The sequence below is a fragment of the Oryctolagus cuniculus genome, chromosome 1 (assembly GCF_051225735.1).
Source record: "Oryctolagus cuniculus isolate XC-2025 breed Fujian yellow rabbit chromosome 1, ASM5122573v1, whole genome shotgun sequence".
NCBI lineage: Eukaryota > Metazoa > Chordata > Mammalia > Lagomorpha > Leporidae > Oryctolagus > Oryctolagus cuniculus.
Genome location: NC_142867.1, coordinates 217,898,962 through 217,916,552, shown reverse-complemented (window position 1 = coordinate 217,916,552; position 17,591 = coordinate 217,898,962). Strand labels below are relative to the sequence as shown.

Here is a 17,591-nt window from a genome sequence, read left to right as displayed (position 1 = left end):
TGTCTTTTGCAATACAATGTACCCAACTGGAAACCAGTATACTTAGTGAAATAAGCCAGTCCCCAGAAGACAAATACCATATGTTTTCCTTGATCTGTGGTAACTAACAGAAATGTTTACATATAGGAGTGAAACTGACATTTTGAAATTCAATGACTGCTTACAGCCCTTGTCTCCACTGTTGAGGTTTTTTTTCTTCTTACTATTTGTTGAACTCTTACTGTAGGGTTAATCTATGAGTATAAAGTACACTGAAAGTAGATCATTGTAAAATTAAGAGGGAATAAGAGAGGAATGAGGAGGAAGGGTAGGAGTGTGGGTGGGAGGACAAGTTGGGTGTGAAATATCACTATGTTCCCAAATCTGTATGTATGAAGTTCGTGCACCTTAAAAAATTTTAAAAACTACATAACTTTTAAAAATAATTACATTAGAAAACAAGATTGAAAACCAGCTGTACAGGATCCCATATTAAGAGGTCTAGGAAGAATACGTTTATAAAGTAAGCAGAAGGAGGGATATGATGTGGGTAAAAGCAGAAATGAATGAAATAGAAATTGCCAAACAGAATAGAGAAAAAAAATCAATGAAGCCAAAGGGTGGTGATTCTTTTCAAAAAATCCTCAAAAGTGATAAGCTTCTAGCCGGAAAGATTACAGGAAGAGAAAGACCCAAATCAACAGTAACAGGCATTGGTACAGAAACGACAGGCGCTAAAGCAGCCAAAACGATGATGGACAGGTCCTCGCGGAGGACTTCAAAACTTAAGTGAGACAACCCGGAAGTCACCTGGAAACAAAGTTCTGTCTGGAAGAGACAGAACCTAACACGGTCGCAGAGTGCCCGAGACTGAGGGCACCGGTGCAGGCCCAGAGGGTCACCGACGAACGTGATCACAGTCAAGAAAGAAATCACACAGAAGAGGCAAGGACATCCCCAGCCATTTTACAAGGCTGGCATCTTGCTGATTCAAAACTAGAGAAAATCATTAAGTAACAAACTAGGGCCGATATCCCTCAGAAATATACACGCAGAAACGTTAACATAAGGTCAGCGAGGTAGGCAGTAACACATTGAAAACAAAAACTGAGAACCTGTATCAGAGCAAATGGAGTTTACCCTAGAAATTCAGATCGGTGTTAACCGCTGAAAACTTAACTCTTATAATTCCAATATTGAGAGAAAAAAGGAAAATCATCTTTAAAGGTACTAACAGACATTAAAATATGACAAAATTCAATGTGCATCATGACAAACTCTCAGCCTAAAACTTCCTCAACCTGATGAAGGGAATCTAAAACACCTCTTAGGCTTATTGACCTTACAGAAATAAAAAGGATTACAAAAATTCCTATAGCAATAATATTCTACCAAATTAGATAACCAAGATGAAACAGACTAATTCCTACAAATACAAACAAGAACAGGTATTCAGGAAATAGAAAATCTAGACAGACTTAGAGAAAAAGCCTTAACAGGTAATGAACTCCCTGTACCACACCCTGTACCCCAGGGCCCAGGCCAAGGCAGCTTCCCTATTGAGTGAATTCTATAATATGTTAAAGGGAACTCTTCACAAAATCTTCCAAGAAAACACAAGAGGGGGAAACACTTCACTCTTCATTTTATGGTCAATGCTACTCTGATTCCAAAGTCAGACACACATACACACTCACACACACACACACACATAAGCAAAGCAAAGCAAAGCTACAACTAACAACTCTTAAAACACAGATACAGGGCTGGTGTTGGGTGTAGTGGGTAAAGCTGCTGCCTGCAATGCTGGCATCCCATATGGGTTCTGGTTCAAGTCCCAGCTCTTCCACTTCTGATCCAGCTCCCTGCTAAAGTGCCTGGTAAAGTGGTGGAAGACAGCCCAAGTCCTTGGGCCCCTGCACCCACGTGGGAGACTCAGATGAAGCTCCTGGATCCTGGCTTCAGCAAGGCCTAGCCCGGCCCAGCTCTGGCCACTGTGGCAATTTGGGGAGTGCACCAGTGGATGGAAGATATATTTTTTTCTCTCTCTCTCCCTCCCTCCTCTTTGTAATTCTTTCAAATAAAGAAATCTTTTTTTTTTTTTTTTTTTGACAGGCAGAATGGAAAGTGAGAGAGAGAGAGACAGAGAGAAGATCTTCCTTTGCCGTTGGTTCACCCTCCAATGGCCGCCATGGCTGGCGCGCTGTGGTCAGCGCACAGCGCTGATCTGAAGGCAGGAGCCAGGTGCTTCTCCTGGTCTCCCATGGGGTGCAGGGCCCAAGCACTTGGGCCATCCTCCACTGCACTCCCTGGCCACAGCAGAGAGCTGGCCTGGAAGAGGGGCAACTGGGATAGAATCCAGCGCCCCGACCGGGACTAGAACCCGCTGTGCCGGTGCTGCTAGGTGGAGGATTAGTCTATTGAGCCACAGCACCAGCTCTCAAATAAATAAATCTTAAAAAAAGAACACAGATACAAACATTCTTAGTTAAACACAGCAGATAAGCCTAGTGACATATAAATCGGATTCTACACCATGACCAACTGGGATTTATTTCAGAAAGCCAAGGAATACACACACACACACACAAAACTATTCAGACTAATAAATACATTCAGCAAGGTTGTAGGACACTAGAACACTAGATAACTATTTTAAAAAACCCTGCATTTTTCTATACTAGCACTAGCAGTAAACACTCCAAAAATTAGACTAAGAAAATAATTCCATTTATAAGAGTTCCCAAAACAACAAAATACTTAGGATTAAATTCATAAAAGACATGCAAAGCTCATATAATGAAAACTGAAAACATTACTTGAAAGAACTCAAAGAATGAAATAAATGGAAAGACATCCTATGTTCATGGATTGGAAGACTTAATATTGTTAAAATGGCAACACTTCCAAAAGAGTTCTAGATTCAACATAATCGTTACCAAAATCCCTGTTTTTTTTCCAGAAACTGATAAGCTGATCATCAAACTCATATGGAAATGCAAGGGATACAGTAAAGCCAAAACAATATTGAAAGGAACAGAGTTGGAAGGCTCACATATCCTGATTTCAAAACTACTACATAGCTACAGTGATCAGGGCCACAGAGTACTGGCCCAAGTACAAACACACAGACTAATGGAACGCAATTAAGAATACAGCAATACACATTCACATTTATGGTCCCTCGATTTTTAACAATTCCATAGTGAAAGAATGGTCTTTTCAACAACTGGTGCTGGGACAACTGAAAAATCCACATGTCAAAGAATAAAGCCAGACCCCTATCTCACTCCATACACAAAATTTAAGTCAAAATGGAATAAAGACCTAAATGTAAGCCAAAATGATAGAACTCTTAAAGGACAACACAGGAGGTCATTAAATCTGGGGGTGGTGTCTTCCCAGCTTGACACCAAATGACATCAAACACATCAATGATGAAAGGAAACAACAGACGACCCACCAAGAGGATCAACTTTTGCACTTCTAAGGATGGCATCAAGAAAGCGAAAAGATAACTCACAGACAGGGACGCCTATCTGCAAATCATGCATCTGCAGGGGTTTGTATATATATAGGATATTGAGAGAACTCTTACAACAAGAATGAACAGATTAAAAAGAAATTAAAAATGGGCCAAGGATCTGAATAGACTTTTCTCCAAAGAAGATACACAAGGGGCCGATAAGCACATAAAGATGCTTGGTATCATTGGCTGTCGGAAAAATGCGAAACAAAGCACAGTGAGACACCATTGCCCGGGGACTGGCATGGCTATAATCACAAAGAAAACGAGTGGGAAAGACTGTGGAGAAACTGGAACTGTCATACATACGTACGTACAAGAAAGTAGGGCCAGGGACTTTAGGGCAACAGGGCGGCAATTCTTTAAACAGCTGATACTCGATGAATCGGCATCTCCACATGGAGGTGCACACCCAAGAGAGCTAAGAACAGACATCCGCACAAGGATTGCAACATGAATATTCATAGCAGATTTATTTGTAATGGCCCAGACGCCTATCCGCTGGCGAATAAATAGTGAAACTGATCAACAAGGGGATAGGGGCAATCCAAAGGCGTTATGATTACCCAGAGCATTGGATGAATCTCGAATGTTGAAGTGAAGGAAGCCAGACATAGAGGCTAAATACCGCAGACCTCCACAGACAGAAAATCCCAGCACAGGCAAAGCCACAGCCAGAGGGAGCTGTGGATGGCGACGTCCGGGGTAGTGGCAATGTTCCATGTTCTGATGGGGATGGTGGTTCCACAATTGTAGGTATTGTCAACACCCATCAAAGCATGCTCTTAAAACTGGCAACTTGAAATATTTAAATTGTAACTCATTAAACCTGGTTTTAACACAGACACTAAGGGAACCCGTTAATCTGGCAGGAGCGAACAGCTACTGCTTCCTTTTCTAACTGCTGTGCCTTTTCCCACTACAGAGAGAACCCATTTCCTTTACTGGGGGGACCTCAATGTTACAAGGAAACCAGGCAGGTGGGGTTTCTACTGGAGCTCTGGCCCCCAGTCAGACTCTGCCAAGGCTGGGGGCTGTGACACGGGGTTAAGGTTTTTCAATTCTGAGCCTCAGTTTCCCTTTTTCCATCCCAGACGCTGGGGACCGGGCAAGCTGCAGGGCCATTCTCTTACTCTCTGCCTGCCACAGGACTCAGAATTGAGATGACTCAACCTACTATCAGTCACGTCTACTATTTGTGGAGTGGGAACTTTTTCGTCTCCCTTTCTCTGACACTGCTCCTGATACAGGGAGGTGGCCGGCCAGAGCTCTGTGCAAAGCTTGAATGTAGCTGGAGCTGAGAATCAGGCTGATCTGCGTGGCCAAGGCTCTGCACCCTCACCTCCCACGGGCACACATGAAAGCTGGGAGATGGACAGCGGCTACAGCTTGAAGATGACTAACTCGAAATCCAAAATACTCGCAAATGCAAAACCGTCTGAGCTCTGCCCTGATGCCGCAAGCTGATGACTGTACAGCTGATCCCAAGTGTTGTGTCACGGTCACAGCCATGTCTAAGATCTCCTTCAGGCCATGTGTGCAAGCTACGAGACACACGTGAATGCTGTGTAGATCTGGGCCCCACCCCCTTAGACATCTCACTAGGAATATGCAAGCAGCCCAGAATCTGAAATATCTGAACACTTCCGGTCCCAAGCGTTTCAGCTAAGGGGTCTTCAACTTGTGTTCTGGCAGGAGATGGAAGAAGAGGCACCCGCTGCTAGGTCTCAGCTTGACCACAGCCCCCCAGTACTTTTCATACCTCCCCTCTGACACCCTCAGCCAGCCTAGCGAATGCACCGATAAGCCCATTTCAGAGGAGGAAATAGAAGCCCAAGGAGGCAAAATTGCCCACAAGGACCAGAACCCATGTGTGGCCACCTGCTGAAACCTAAAATCACGAGTCACCAACGTGTCTGTGGACTTGCAAAGTCTCCAGGCCCCTGCTGCTGGGCGTCACTAAGGGGCCGGAAGTGAATACCACCTGGGGGGTGTCTCCACCCACCTTCCACCTGGCTCCACCTGCGGTCCCACAGGGGCTGCCAAGCAAGCGCACTTTCAGGATGAAGATCTTGCTTTGCCACTAGGGACTGCGTGTGCTGGACCAGCTGCTCAGCCACCTAGTGCCTCAGTTTCCTTTTCTGGAAAGCAGGGCTCGTGTGGCACTTAAGAAAGTCATCCTGAGAATAGAACAAGGCCTGGCACCAAGTTCAAGTTCAAGTCATGCTAGGGCCTATACTGAGCTGTGCCCGTCTGGGCCAGTGGCTCTGTTCTCTGAGCCTCAGCATTTTCACCTGTACGATGGGGATGAAGATGTTAGAACTACCAGGCTTGTGCACAGACATCTGAAGACACAATCTCCAAAAAGCTAAGCACCACAGTGGCCACCAAGTCCGCACTCCCTGCCCCTTGGCTGTCTTTGCTACTGACTGCCCAAGCATGCTCCCTGGCTGTCAGCGGGCGGGGTGGGCTTTCCTGCAGCACGACAGGAAGTTGATTAGTGCGAATTACCCTGTGCCGTTCAGCAGCCTCTTAATGAGATTGGTGTTACTCGGGCTGATCCCCCTTATCAGTGCGCGGAGAACGGCGCAGCTCACGACGCTTCGCTTCTCCCGGTGGAGCCAATCCCTTAATCCCGATTCAGCCTGGCCGGGATTCAGCCTGGCTTTACACTGGATTGCCGGCCAGGCATTCTCCTGCAGCGCTGGACCAGAACAAAGCAGCGCAGCCGGCACCTCCCACCTCCCACCTCCAGGTGGAAACCCTGTCAGGTGCTGGGGCTCCCTCCGGACTCAGCCTTGATTTACATGTTAATGGCCTCCGCCCTTGGCCCTTGGGCTGCCCCAGGGATGGGGAAGCAGGGGCACCCAGATTCTCCCTCAATCACTGCTCAGCTTCTAGAAGCTGGCAGGGCCCAGGTGGAAAGGGACAGAGGGAGAGAGGGAGAGAGGGAGAGAGGGAGAGAGGAGAGAGGGAGAGAGTGAGTGTAAGGTGGAGGAGGCAGAACACAGAGGCCTGGCCTGCAGAAATCTTGGAACTAAGTTCACGCAGTGGTCCCCAAGTGGACTGCCCGCTGCTGTCCCTAGGCTCCTGGTCCCCGTGGGGTCAAGGGTCACCGTCCTAAGCTGGCATGCCAGGCCCTCCCTGGTGAAGGATGGCGGGTGATGACCCAGCCACACAGAAGGAAGGAGACACGGGAAGACTGGCAATGAGGAGGGAGGCTGGCGACCTGGGCTTTGGGGTCCCAGCGTGAGATGGAGACCGTGGCTGCTGTAGGTCACACAGCACTGGGGCAGGGCAGTTGGAGCAAAGTGTCTTGGCAGCCTCTTAGAGCTCTGTCCTGATTTTAAAGAGTTTATCAGAGACAAACAATACCCCACCCCGCCCCAAAGGTCACGCGAACACAGGCCTGGTGTACAGCAGGTACTCGAAAAACATGCTGCAGGGGTAAATGGAGGGAGGGGTGGATGAAGGATGGATGCAGGGAGGGAGGAGGGGATGGATGATGGGAGGGAGGAAGGGGTGAACGGAGGGAAGGAGGGAGGCAGGGAGCGAGGGAGGGGATGGTGGGACAGACAGGGAGGAAGGCAGAGACAGGGAGGGAGGGATGCACAGACGGATGGGGGGAGGTAGGAGGGAGGGATGGAGGCATAAAGAAATGGATGGATGGACGAGGCATGGACAGATAGGTGGAGGGAGGGAGGGATGGATGGACAGATGGAGGCAGGGATGGAAGGATGGATGGATAGACCAAGGGAAGTCACGCTAACAGAGCAGAGCCTTGCCTAAGGGGTTCTAGTCCCGGTTGTGCCAGTCAGACCAGCCCTGGAGTCTGTGAAAGATGTGCAGACCCTACAAGGATACTCCTAACAACAGAGGTACCTGTGGCTACCGACTGTGGTGCCAGCATGCTGCCCCAGGCACTGCCCACCCCGACTCCCAGAGCCTCTAGACTACCCTGAGGGAGGGGCAGCTCGCAGCCTCCCCCACACGCCTGTTTCCTTTTGCAGGTGTTTGGGTGTCCCTGGACAGTGGCTCTGGGCCCACTTCCGCCAGTGGTTCCACTGCTCACGAGACTAATTCCTGCCAGTGGCGTGTGAGCAGCTGGGCGTCACCTCTGGCCCAGGGTGGTAAAGAAGCATGTGCCCTGTCCATGGTCCAAGAGCCAGGAGCCCAGGGACCCGGGGAAGACGATGCCCGGATCCTCGGGTCACCGTGTGGCAGCCGCCACCCAGGCCACCTGCGTTCGGCCGGAGTGTGAGTGAGAAACAAACGCTGCTCGTGTATAGAATCTGGAATCGTTTATCTGCCACAGCAAACAGCGTCTCCCTACTGAGAGAAACCGGACCCGAGGTGGTGCCTCTCATGGTGATGCCGTGAGAAGCCTGCAGTCCCAGGTGCTGGTGAGGAGGCTGGAGGGCAGGACTGCGGCCACACAGCCTGAGCAGGCAGCCTGTGGCTCTCCGAGCGAGGTCCCTGGCCCGGCAGCCCGGCCCCACCCTAGGCTGCAGAGTCGGAAATGGGTGGCGCCTGAAAGGCTCCCCGGTAACTCCACCCTCGGCCCCCCAGCACCTGGCGCTCCAGGAACGGGGGCTCCACTCAGAGCCGCCCCCTCCGCCTTGGGCTGCACGCTTCGTCCGCCTACCTCCTGCCTGCCTCAGTCTCCACCTCCCAGTCCTGTCCCGGTCCGAAAGGCTCCACCCAGAGCCACAGCCTGCGGGACGCCTCCCACACTCCACCCCTGTGGGAAGTGACAGCTGGCTCTGGGCCTTACCTGCATGGGACTGCATGTGTTCCAACAGGTTGTTGTAGAACTGGAACTGGATCCCACAGGCGCCGCATGTGTATGGCTCTGCAGGGAGAAAGGCGGTGGTCGGTGGTCGGTGGGGGGAGAACGGCCGCAGACAGCCAGGCAGCTTTGGGCGGAAATGCAAACACACAACCAGGCGAACCTGTGTGTTCAGGGCTCCTGGCCCAGCCTATCTGCCTCCCGTCACCCCACCAGTGAGGGAGAGGCCGGGGGGAGAAGGAGGAGTGACAGAGAGGGGACAACACGCACAGACCTGTCTGACTCAATGCAGCGGGTATTTATTGAGCGTTTACTGCATGCCAGGCACTGCGCTGGATGCTTGGAAGGGACCTGCATGGGCCACGAGGGGATAAGGAGCTCTCTGCAGGCAGGGATGGCGTCTCAGTGACTGCTGCTGGCCAAGGTCATGAACACAGGAAAGTGTAGGGAGTGAGAGTATGGGGGACAGGAAGGGGTAGAAAAGGCCCCGGCATTGCAGGTGCAGCCGGGCCTCTCATGTCCAGCCGCGCATTCCTGGGACTATGTCAGCGCCTGGCGGAGGACAGGAGGATGGAGAGGAATGCAGGAGAACGAGAGACGGAGTACAGGGAGTAGGGCAAAGAAAGGCCGGAGCACAGCTGCGAGGCGCTCGGAGAGGGGTCCAAGGATGGGAGGCGGGGCCAGCTCCTGGAGTCAGGGCTCCGTCCCACCACGGTCCCAATTCCTCCACCCACAGCTGGGGCTGCCCGGGAGGGTGGCCTGTGGCCTGTCTGGCTCACGCCGCCCAGGTCGGATGCCCTGGGAGGTCGGCAGAGTCCACTCCCTGCCCTGGCTCCCCCACCATGGGACCAGCCCTTACTCTGCAGGACAGGCAAAGTCCTGAAAGCAGGGGACTTGCAGTGTCTGCCAACGAGACGCCGTTTAGCTATGTCTTTTGCAGTCTGCTCCGTGAGGACCCCCAGGATGCTGCCTCTGAATCACCCATGCCAGAGGAGGCTCTCGGGGGAGGGGGAAGGGAGGTGGAAGCTGGCACGGAGGCCACGCCCTTCTGAGAACCCAGTGGGCTGGGGCCGCCGGGCAGGGCCATCCCCCAGGATACTCTGGACTCAGAAGGAGCAAGGCCCCTGGAGTGCTAGTGAGAAAACAGCTCTGCGTGGCCACTGCACACCTCACAACAGGGAGCTGGGAGCTGTCCCCAAGTTCTGGCTGCAGGACGGGGACGGTCAGCCGCGAGCAGGCAGGGGCTGTGCCTGTTGGCGACTTCCCCGCCCCCACTGCCTGGCACTGCCAGGTCAGCTGGGGACTCCTGGCTCCACCACTGACCTCTCCTGAGCCCCCCTCTTCTTCCCAGAAAAGCAGTGACACTGACACCCACAGAGTCGTGGTGAGCACGAAGACACGTAAGACATGTAAAACTCTCAACACATGCCATGCATGCAGTAGGCACTCAATAAATAGTGGCTGCCCGCAGAAGCTGTGGCAGCACTTGATGCCGTCATTCCTGGTTGTGAATGTCAGTTCTGGGTGCAGGAGGGGCCCAGGGGAGCAGCACAGCTTGGCCGAAAGCACAGGAGACTGCAGTCCCAGTCCCAGCGCTGCTAGTTATCCCCGTGTGGCCCTCGACATCGCTTTGAGGCCCGCCTCTTGGAGAGGTTATGCGGATCAGACAGCTCAAAACCCTACGCTGTTCCCCAGAGCTTTCATCAAACCACTCGGGCTTACTGCAAAACAAAGCAAAAATCACCAAAAAGTAAAGCCCAGCAAAAGAAAACAGCCACTGGTGAGTGTGCAACCTGTGCCCGCACTCGCTGGATGCTCACAACCACCTCGGGCTTCCCTCCAGCTGAGGCCAGGGTAAGAGGCTGGCCCAGGCACACAGCCAGGACATGGTGGCCCTGGGCTCACCCCTGGGCTAGAGACCCGGGCTGGAGCCTCTGTGACGATGCAGAAGCCTCCTCACTGACGTCCAGGCTCCCAGCCACAACTTCATAAAGTTCTCAGCAGTCGACCACATCCGGCCCACCTGCCTACCTCCAGGCAGTGTGCAGCCCGCTGCCTGGCACAGTCGGACCTCCGACATGTGCCCAGTTCAACCTGGACTGCGCAGGAAGAGTGGGAGCCCCACATTGTCAGACGCCTTTCCCCTCCTGCCCGGCCCTCACCATGAAGACCTGCCTGTGGCCACTCCTTCCTTGCAGGCCCAGCTGATCCTGCACCTGCTGGGGAGGGCGGGCCCTTTGCTGCTGTTCCAGAAGGTCGGCCACCAGGGGGCGCCAAACACCACTGGAACCTCACGCGAGCTGCCTTGGGCTGGAAAAGGCTGCGAAGGGAACTGTGGTAGGGATGGTCCCGGGTTCAAGGTGAGACCAGAACTTGGGGCCTCTGGCTCTTAGATGCACAGCTCTCTCGGCTGCACCCCTTTGCCTCTCCCGGAAAGAAACTGGCTGTGATGCTTACCTTAGAAACACAGCACTGGCCCTCTCTGGCCCACCCACGGGGGCAGGCTGGGTGGAGAGCTCAGGAGTAGGGGATGGGAGTTCCTCTCTCTGCAGGGAAGAGGCAAAGAGGGACACCCCTGGGAGAAAAGGCCCCTCCTGCTCCTGCCTGGCCCTGCCTCCCTCCATCCCCCTCTCCCAGCCTCCTCCCAAGGCAATCCACTGCATGTGGGGCAGACTCCGCCCCCACAGCACCCGCCATGCGAGGCCGGGAAGGGCCGCACCACCTCGCACTCAGCACTCACCGCTCGAGTTCTGGGAACTGCTGTTGGTCTCTTCAAAGTGGTTTTGTGCTTTGCCTTCTACCCTGCGACTGAAAGCGCTTTCTGCTGGGTGAGGGACCGGGGGGAGAGAAAGAGAGAGAGAGAGAGAGAGAGAGAGAGAGGTCGGTGACTGTCAGCATGGGGTCTCAAGAGGAAACCACGTGGGAGGCGGCCCTGGGCTGGTCGGGCGCTGGGGAACCAGTGCAGGGAGGGGCTCTGGGACCCCAACCACGCCTCCAAGTTCCTCTGGACCTGAGTTGCAGGTACCTTGGCAGAGCCCCAAGAGACCCCTCTGGCAGTGCAGTGCCCTCCAGGTCCTTACATGGGGGGTGAGTGGCCTGGGAGCACACGGATGAGACCCAGCTACGGAGCTGGCTCTGCGTCTCCCATCTTCGCTCCTGGGGAGCCCCGTCTGCCACACCAAGCCACTGGGATCTGTCACCCGCCACTGCCTCCATCGAATTCTGCTGCCACAGTGCAGTAAAGGAGCAGAGGAGAACGAAGCCTGCTTCCTGGAGGAAGCTGGGAGGCCTCTGATCCCAGCTCCACCAGCTGGGGGGCCCTGGGGTGGCAGGGAGGGCATCCCGGCATAGCGGGCCTGATGGGTGAGCTGGGGCAACCCCGCCTCCCTGGAGGTCAGAGACCAGGTGAGGTGGGTCGGCGTTCACCCAGGGCTAGGGCCTGGCTCGCCCGCCTGGAGCAACTTCCCAGGCATCTCTGCTCGCAGGCTGGCGCCCCCCTGAGTGGCCCAGCCTCTCCCAGGTGCTCCCTGCAAACTCCACAATGCAGAGACAGGGTCTTCCAGGTGCAAACCACAGACGCGCTGTGCACCTGCAGGGAGGTAACTGAGCAGGGGGTAACCCAGCTTTCTCAAGGTGCCCTGGGCACCCTGGGGCTGCTGGATGACTCAGGGGACAGGCCTCCCGAGGACAAGTCCCCCTGGCACGTGCAGGGGACGCGGTTCCTTTCCTGAGCAGGAAGAACTCGCGCAGGGGATGTCACAGGCTCGCTGGAGAAGTGTCACCGCCTGAGACCCATTCGCTCTACTTAATCCAGCCTTCCTCAAGCGTACTGGGGGCTTCCGCAGAAACAGGGAGCCTGGGAACCCACTTCGGGAAATGCAATTTTTCTCCCAGCCCACTCTACACGGGAAGGGAGTAAACTCAGGCTGTGGTTCCGGATGACCACAGGAGAGATGGATGGGAGAGGAAGCCAGAGGTGGCTGCTACAGGCCCTGCTCAATCCCCGGCCCCTCCCCCCGCAAGGCCTCCTGGAGCAGCCTCCTTCCTGCAGGGGCTGCTCACCCCCTCACAGGGCGGGCCCGGGCTTCCCACGTGCTGCCAAGATGCCTGGGCTCAGCCTCAGGAGGGCACCCGCCAGACGGCAAAGACGCCATCCGCCTCCACGCTCTGTCTCGGGAGAGGGGAGGGGCGGTCACGCTGGCTCAGACACTCCGTCCCCCGGCCTCCCTCTGTATCTTCCCAGTAGCCCGAGGAGGGGCTGCACTGTCACTCCCACCCTGCAGGTGGAGAAACAGGAGGGACAGTGTCCAGTTCCTGGGCTGGATGTGTGCTAACGCCTTCATTCCTGGGGCAGGCGCTGCCTTTTGCTCAAGGTCCAGGGTGGAGACCTGGGCTACACGGAGCAAATGACACCCTTTGAGGGGGGCTTTGTGTACTGACCAACGCATGCGCAGGACTTAGCGCTGCTGAGGCCACCGACTCCTCCGGGCAGCAGTGGTTTCCTACTGCGCACAACCTGCCCTGTCTCTGGCACCTCCGGCTGCAAACCAGTGTGTGTGTGTGTGTGGTCCCGCAGTGTGTGTGCGTGTGTGTGTATACGCATGTGTGTGTGCATGGTCCCACAGTGTGTGTGTGTGTGTATGTGTGCGGTCCTGCAGTGTGTGTGTATGTGTGTGTGGTCCCGCAGTGTGTGTGTGTGTGTTGTCGCTCCCCATCTTCGTGGAGGAACGACACAGGACCCTGCGCTGTTCTTTCGTCTGCTCGGCCCTCCCCGGGTTTGCTGCTGGTTCTTCCCGGGTTTGCTGCTGGTCCTTCCCGGGTTGGCTACCGTCCCTTCCACCTCCGTGGAAGGGCGGTTCCCCCTGCCACATTCCCCACTTCCGCGGGGGAGCGGCATACTGCCGGCCGGCTCTCTCGGGGCCTGCACAGGTGTTCCCCTTAGATGTTCCTGGTGCATGCCGTCTCTCTCCTCCTTTATAGTCCTCTTCCACCAATCCCAACTCGGCTGCCCACACGCCGAGTACGCTGCTCTCTTCCAATCAGGAGCAGGTCCTACAGTTTATTGGTTGAACTGGAGGCAGCTGCATAGAAGCTGTTTCTCCCTTCTCAGCGCCATATTGTGGGAGAGCAGATGCATAGAATAAGTCTTAATTCCAGTAACTTAGTCTAGTCCGAGTTGCTCCCAGTTGCTCCCCACATGTGTGTGTGGTCCCGCAGTGTGTGTGTGTGTGTGTGTGTGTGTGTGTGTGGTCCCGCAGTGTGTGCGTGTGTGTGTGTGGTCCCGCAGTGTGTGTGTGTGTGTGTGTGTGTGTGTGCGGTCCCGCAGTGTGTGCGTGTGTGTGCGTGTGCATGTGGTCCCGCAGGTGCAGTCCCCCACACCAGCCTGCTCAGACACACAGGAAGAGCCACTTCTTCCAGTCATGAGGATGGGGACAACTCCTACCTCTACCAAGTCCCATCTCCCAGCACCCCCGGCAGCCTCCTGCTCCCTGCCTGGGGCCTTCTTACCTGCCCAGCTGGGAAAACCTCCCCCCCCACCCCGCCCCAACAGGTTTGCAGGCAGAGGTGCCGGAGGCAGGGCAGGTTGTGCGCGGCGGGCAGCTCCTATGGAAGTGAGTTTTCTGAAGGGTGGGGGATGCCAGCTCAGGGCAACATGGTCCAGGCAGGCGACAGTAGAGGACGACCTGGGCTGGATGTAGACAACAATGTGTGCACGGTGAGGGAACACCGGTCACGTGGCCACGGTGTTGGGGCTGCAGTAGGGAGGGAGTGGTGGGGACTGTGGCGGGCACATGCCCCCGTGAAGGAGGCAGCCCAGGCCGTCCTGCAGCACAGTGTGCCCAGGACCGCCAGGTCTGACTTTCCTAGCTCAGTAGAAGTCCAAAGCTTTACAAGAAACCTCCAAATGTTCAACTGTTGGCAATTAATTAACATTTTTAAAAATACTGTGAAGGCCAAATAAAATAGGTCCTTTTGGCCAGGATTTGGGGCAAAGACAATCTACTACTTTAAAAACACACATACACACCTGTTTGCAAATCACCATAAAACCCTGACTTGGGGCAAAAGAACCAGGCTCTGGCAGGTTGGGTTCCTGCTGTGGTTAGAGCCAGCCAGGGGCAGAAGCAGGACCTGGATTTGCCCTGAGGCATAGCGGTGGCAGGCAGAGAGGAGGCGGGGAGTAGAGGAGGCGTGGGGGGACGTAGGCCATCGGTACCTGCGGTCGCCTTGCTTGCTGGAGATCCCGAGTTAGGAGTGCGGAATGTCTGGGTCTGCGTGGCTGGAGGGGTGCGGTGTAAGAGCGTGGCACAGCGGACCACCGAGGCCGGAGCTTTCTTCCCCGGCTGGTTCGTCTGGGTCTTGGCAGCCACGAAGCGAGGAGACGGGGAGACCTCTGGATGCGAGCACTCAGAGCCCGTGTCCGGATCGTCGGGAGGCTCCCACCCGGGGGCGGTACCTGGCAGAGGTAGGGGCAAGTGTTCAGTCCCCGAGGCCCTCAGGGCAGGAGTCTGTCTGCCCAGCCGTTTGTCGCTGCCCAGGGAAGCAAGGACTCTCATGCCCACCCAGAGCCCGAGAAAGACTCTGGAACTTCCTGAGTTGTCCTGGAGGGCACCTGCCCGCCAGCCCACACTCAGTTACCTGGAGCCACTGAGCAGCCCCAACTCCCACTCCGTGTAGGTCACCCATCGCCAGGGGCAGCCCAGCCTCCAAGTGCCGAGGGCCCAGGGAGGAGTTAACCCATCATGGTCACCCACACTGGCTCTGCAGTCCCTGCTCCTTCCTTGCAGGTAAGGACAGAAAGCAGGTAAGCAGGGGCACTTGGGGGTCCACTGGGTGGGGGGATGGACGAAGGCAGGATGGCCTGATGTTGCCTTAAGACAGCAGGGACGGGGGGACGCAATGCTGGAAGTTTTGCAGGAAGCATGCGCCACAGTCCCTTGCTGTCTAGGGAGCTTGTGTCACCGCTCGGCAGGCGCCCGCCTCCCCGGTACTCAGAGCGCTCCGTGCACAAGCTGGAGCCCTGAGCGCCAGGGGCTGGTGCTCACGGGGCCTCTGTCCCTGGCAGTGCGGAGCGGACAGCACCGCCCCAGCCTTCCCCAGTGCTGGCAACCCCTGATGCTGGCCGCGCACTCGGATCAAACACAGAGCGGAGGGCAGTGGCCTCCTTGCTCAAAGAGGGGGCAAAATCTACAACTCCCTCGCCAGGGGTGGGAAGGGACCAGACGGCAAGGGGAGAGGCTTCTGGGACCCACAGGAAGTAGTCACGACTGGAAAGCAGCCCCTTGAAGTCCACCTGGCAGGGGCAGGAGGGAAGCAGGGGCCCCAGAAACAGGGAACCACTCAGGGGTCCTTTGCCCACTACACTGGGACATCCAGCTGAGCTTAGAGGTCTCGGGCTGCCCCCTTGCTCCCGGTGGGGGTGTGGTCACCTACCCCTCCACTGGTGTGGAGGCCAGATGCCAGGCGCTGGGGCATCCCTTGGTCATGGCTCCTGGAACACACCCCCAACTGCCTACCCAGCCCCAGAAGGAACCGCCCAGGCCTGCCTACAGAGACATGGTTGTCTCTCGCCTCCTGGACCCCCACACCGAGGATTCCCACCTCGTGGATCAGGAAGTCGAGGGTGTGGTGGCGAAGGTCATGTCCAGGCTTTCCCTCCCCCTCTGCCACCTGCCCACTCTGACCTCAGGGACTCCGGGGGCCACCAGGAAGCGGTGGGGCTCGTCTCAGTTCCCACATTCTCTTGTGAGCCACAGACTCAGCCCACACCTTCCACCCTGGACTCCCCTGCCCCGTGCAGGGCACAGCTTGGCGACCACTGCTGGAGGCTCACTGTCACGGGCCCAGCACTGAGTTTGGGGTGAGGCAGATGCCTCTCTGGATGCCAGCATGGTGACCTCTGGCCTCCACCAGCTCGGTCTCTGAACCTCCTCTTTCTCGCCCCTGGTTTCGCCACCTCACTGCCACCGTTCATGGGGCAGGGAGGGCTGGGGGGTGGCCACCTCTGCACGACTACGTTGTCATGGCCACATAGAAAGTCAGTGCTGGAGGGGACGCTGGCTCCTGGAGGACGCCCTTGCACAAGGCTGACGACCCCTTGCCCGGTCCCCCACGTCCCTGGGCACAAGGCCGATGGAGTTCCCAAGCACCCGCCTGAGCAAGCTGCTTCCTCCCTGGCCTCCGTCTCCAGCCCTGCAGAAGGGCTTCCTCCAGGTCCTCTGGATGAGGCTCTCACAGTCTGTGACCCCTGATGGCCCTGTGTGGGAGCCGGCTGCCTCCTTCCCTGTGGCAGGGAGCGGAGGGACACCCACAAGGCACAGAGTGTCATAAACTCAGGGCTGTCCCCCGCCTGCTTCAACCCACCTGCCCAAGACTCGCTCAGCTCCCCAGCTCCCTCCCTTCTCACCCCACAATCTCATCTTGCTCACCCAAGCTCGTGGCCTTTGCAGGTGCCATTCCTTCTGCCTAGAATGTTCTTCCCTTGAAGTTTGATATTTTAGAAGATTTATTTGAAACACAGAGTTACAGAGAGAGAGGGAGAAGGAGAAAGGGACAGAGAGAGATCTTCCATCCGCCTGTTCACTCCCCCAAAAGGCTGCAGTGGCTGGAGCCAGGAGCAGCTTCCTGGTCTCCTGTATGAGTGCAGGGGCCCAAGCCCTCGAGCCATCTTCTGTTGCCCTCCCAGGTGCATTAGCAGGGAGCTGGATTGGAAGTGGGGCAGCAGGGACTTGAACTGGTGCCCATATGGGATGCTTGGCACTGCAGACAGTGGCTTAACCTGCTATGCCACAGCGCTGGCCCCTCCCTTAGTTTTGACTGCTGGTCCCATACACTACCGTTAAACATCAATGCATAGTTGGATCCCCCTGCCATCACCCCACCTGGCCATGTATCTGCTGTCCCCTCCCCTCTTCCAAGAACCGACTGCCCTTGACAGTGACACACAGTGTGACCTCTGATCAATGTCTCTGTTCCTATTAGCCTGCATGCTCCCTGAAGTGGTAGCTCTGTCGGTTCTGTCGGGCTCACCCATGCCCTGAGTGTCCGGCCGACTCCCTGAGATGGAGATGTCACGGGATCCGTGGATCAGGGCATGGCTGGCCAGAAGAGTGACAGTGAGGACAGCGTAAGGAGGGCACCTTGGATCTAATGCTATGGAGCCATCTGACACGTCATCCTCCCCACCGCCCAAGGCACAGGGTGGGCTGGGGCTGAGCTGGGACAGATTTGCACGGCTCATGACTCAGCTCACTCACGTTCGCTCTGGCCTTCGATCTCACACGGGACATTGCTGGA

The 17,591-nt window shown here is 55.8% G+C and overlaps 1 protein-coding gene across 11 annotated transcripts in view; it reads right to left on the bottom strand.

Moving 5' to 3' along the window:
* The window catches only part of ZNF618 (zinc finger protein 618), a 183,639-nt gene that overhangs the window by 14,918 nt on the left and 151,130 nt on the right, over positions 1-17,591 (bottom strand). For 6 of the 11 annotated variants that reach the window (XM_051842734.3, XM_089319570.1, XM_051842749.3 and 3 more), the window contains 3 exons: positions 14,512-14,751; positions 11,035-11,118; positions 8,280-8,357 (listed from right to left, as the gene is read on the bottom strand). In XM_051842734.3, the coding sequence (XP_051698694.2) occupies positions 8,280-8,357; positions 11,035-11,118; positions 14,512-14,751 (402 nt within the window). Of the gene's footprint in view, positions 1-8,279; positions 8,358-11,034; positions 11,119-12,734; positions 13,272-14,511; positions 14,752-17,591 lie in introns of those variants that run through there. The other 5 variants (XM_051842741.3, XM_089319573.1, XM_051842755.3 and 2 more) reach the window with 2 other exon arrangements.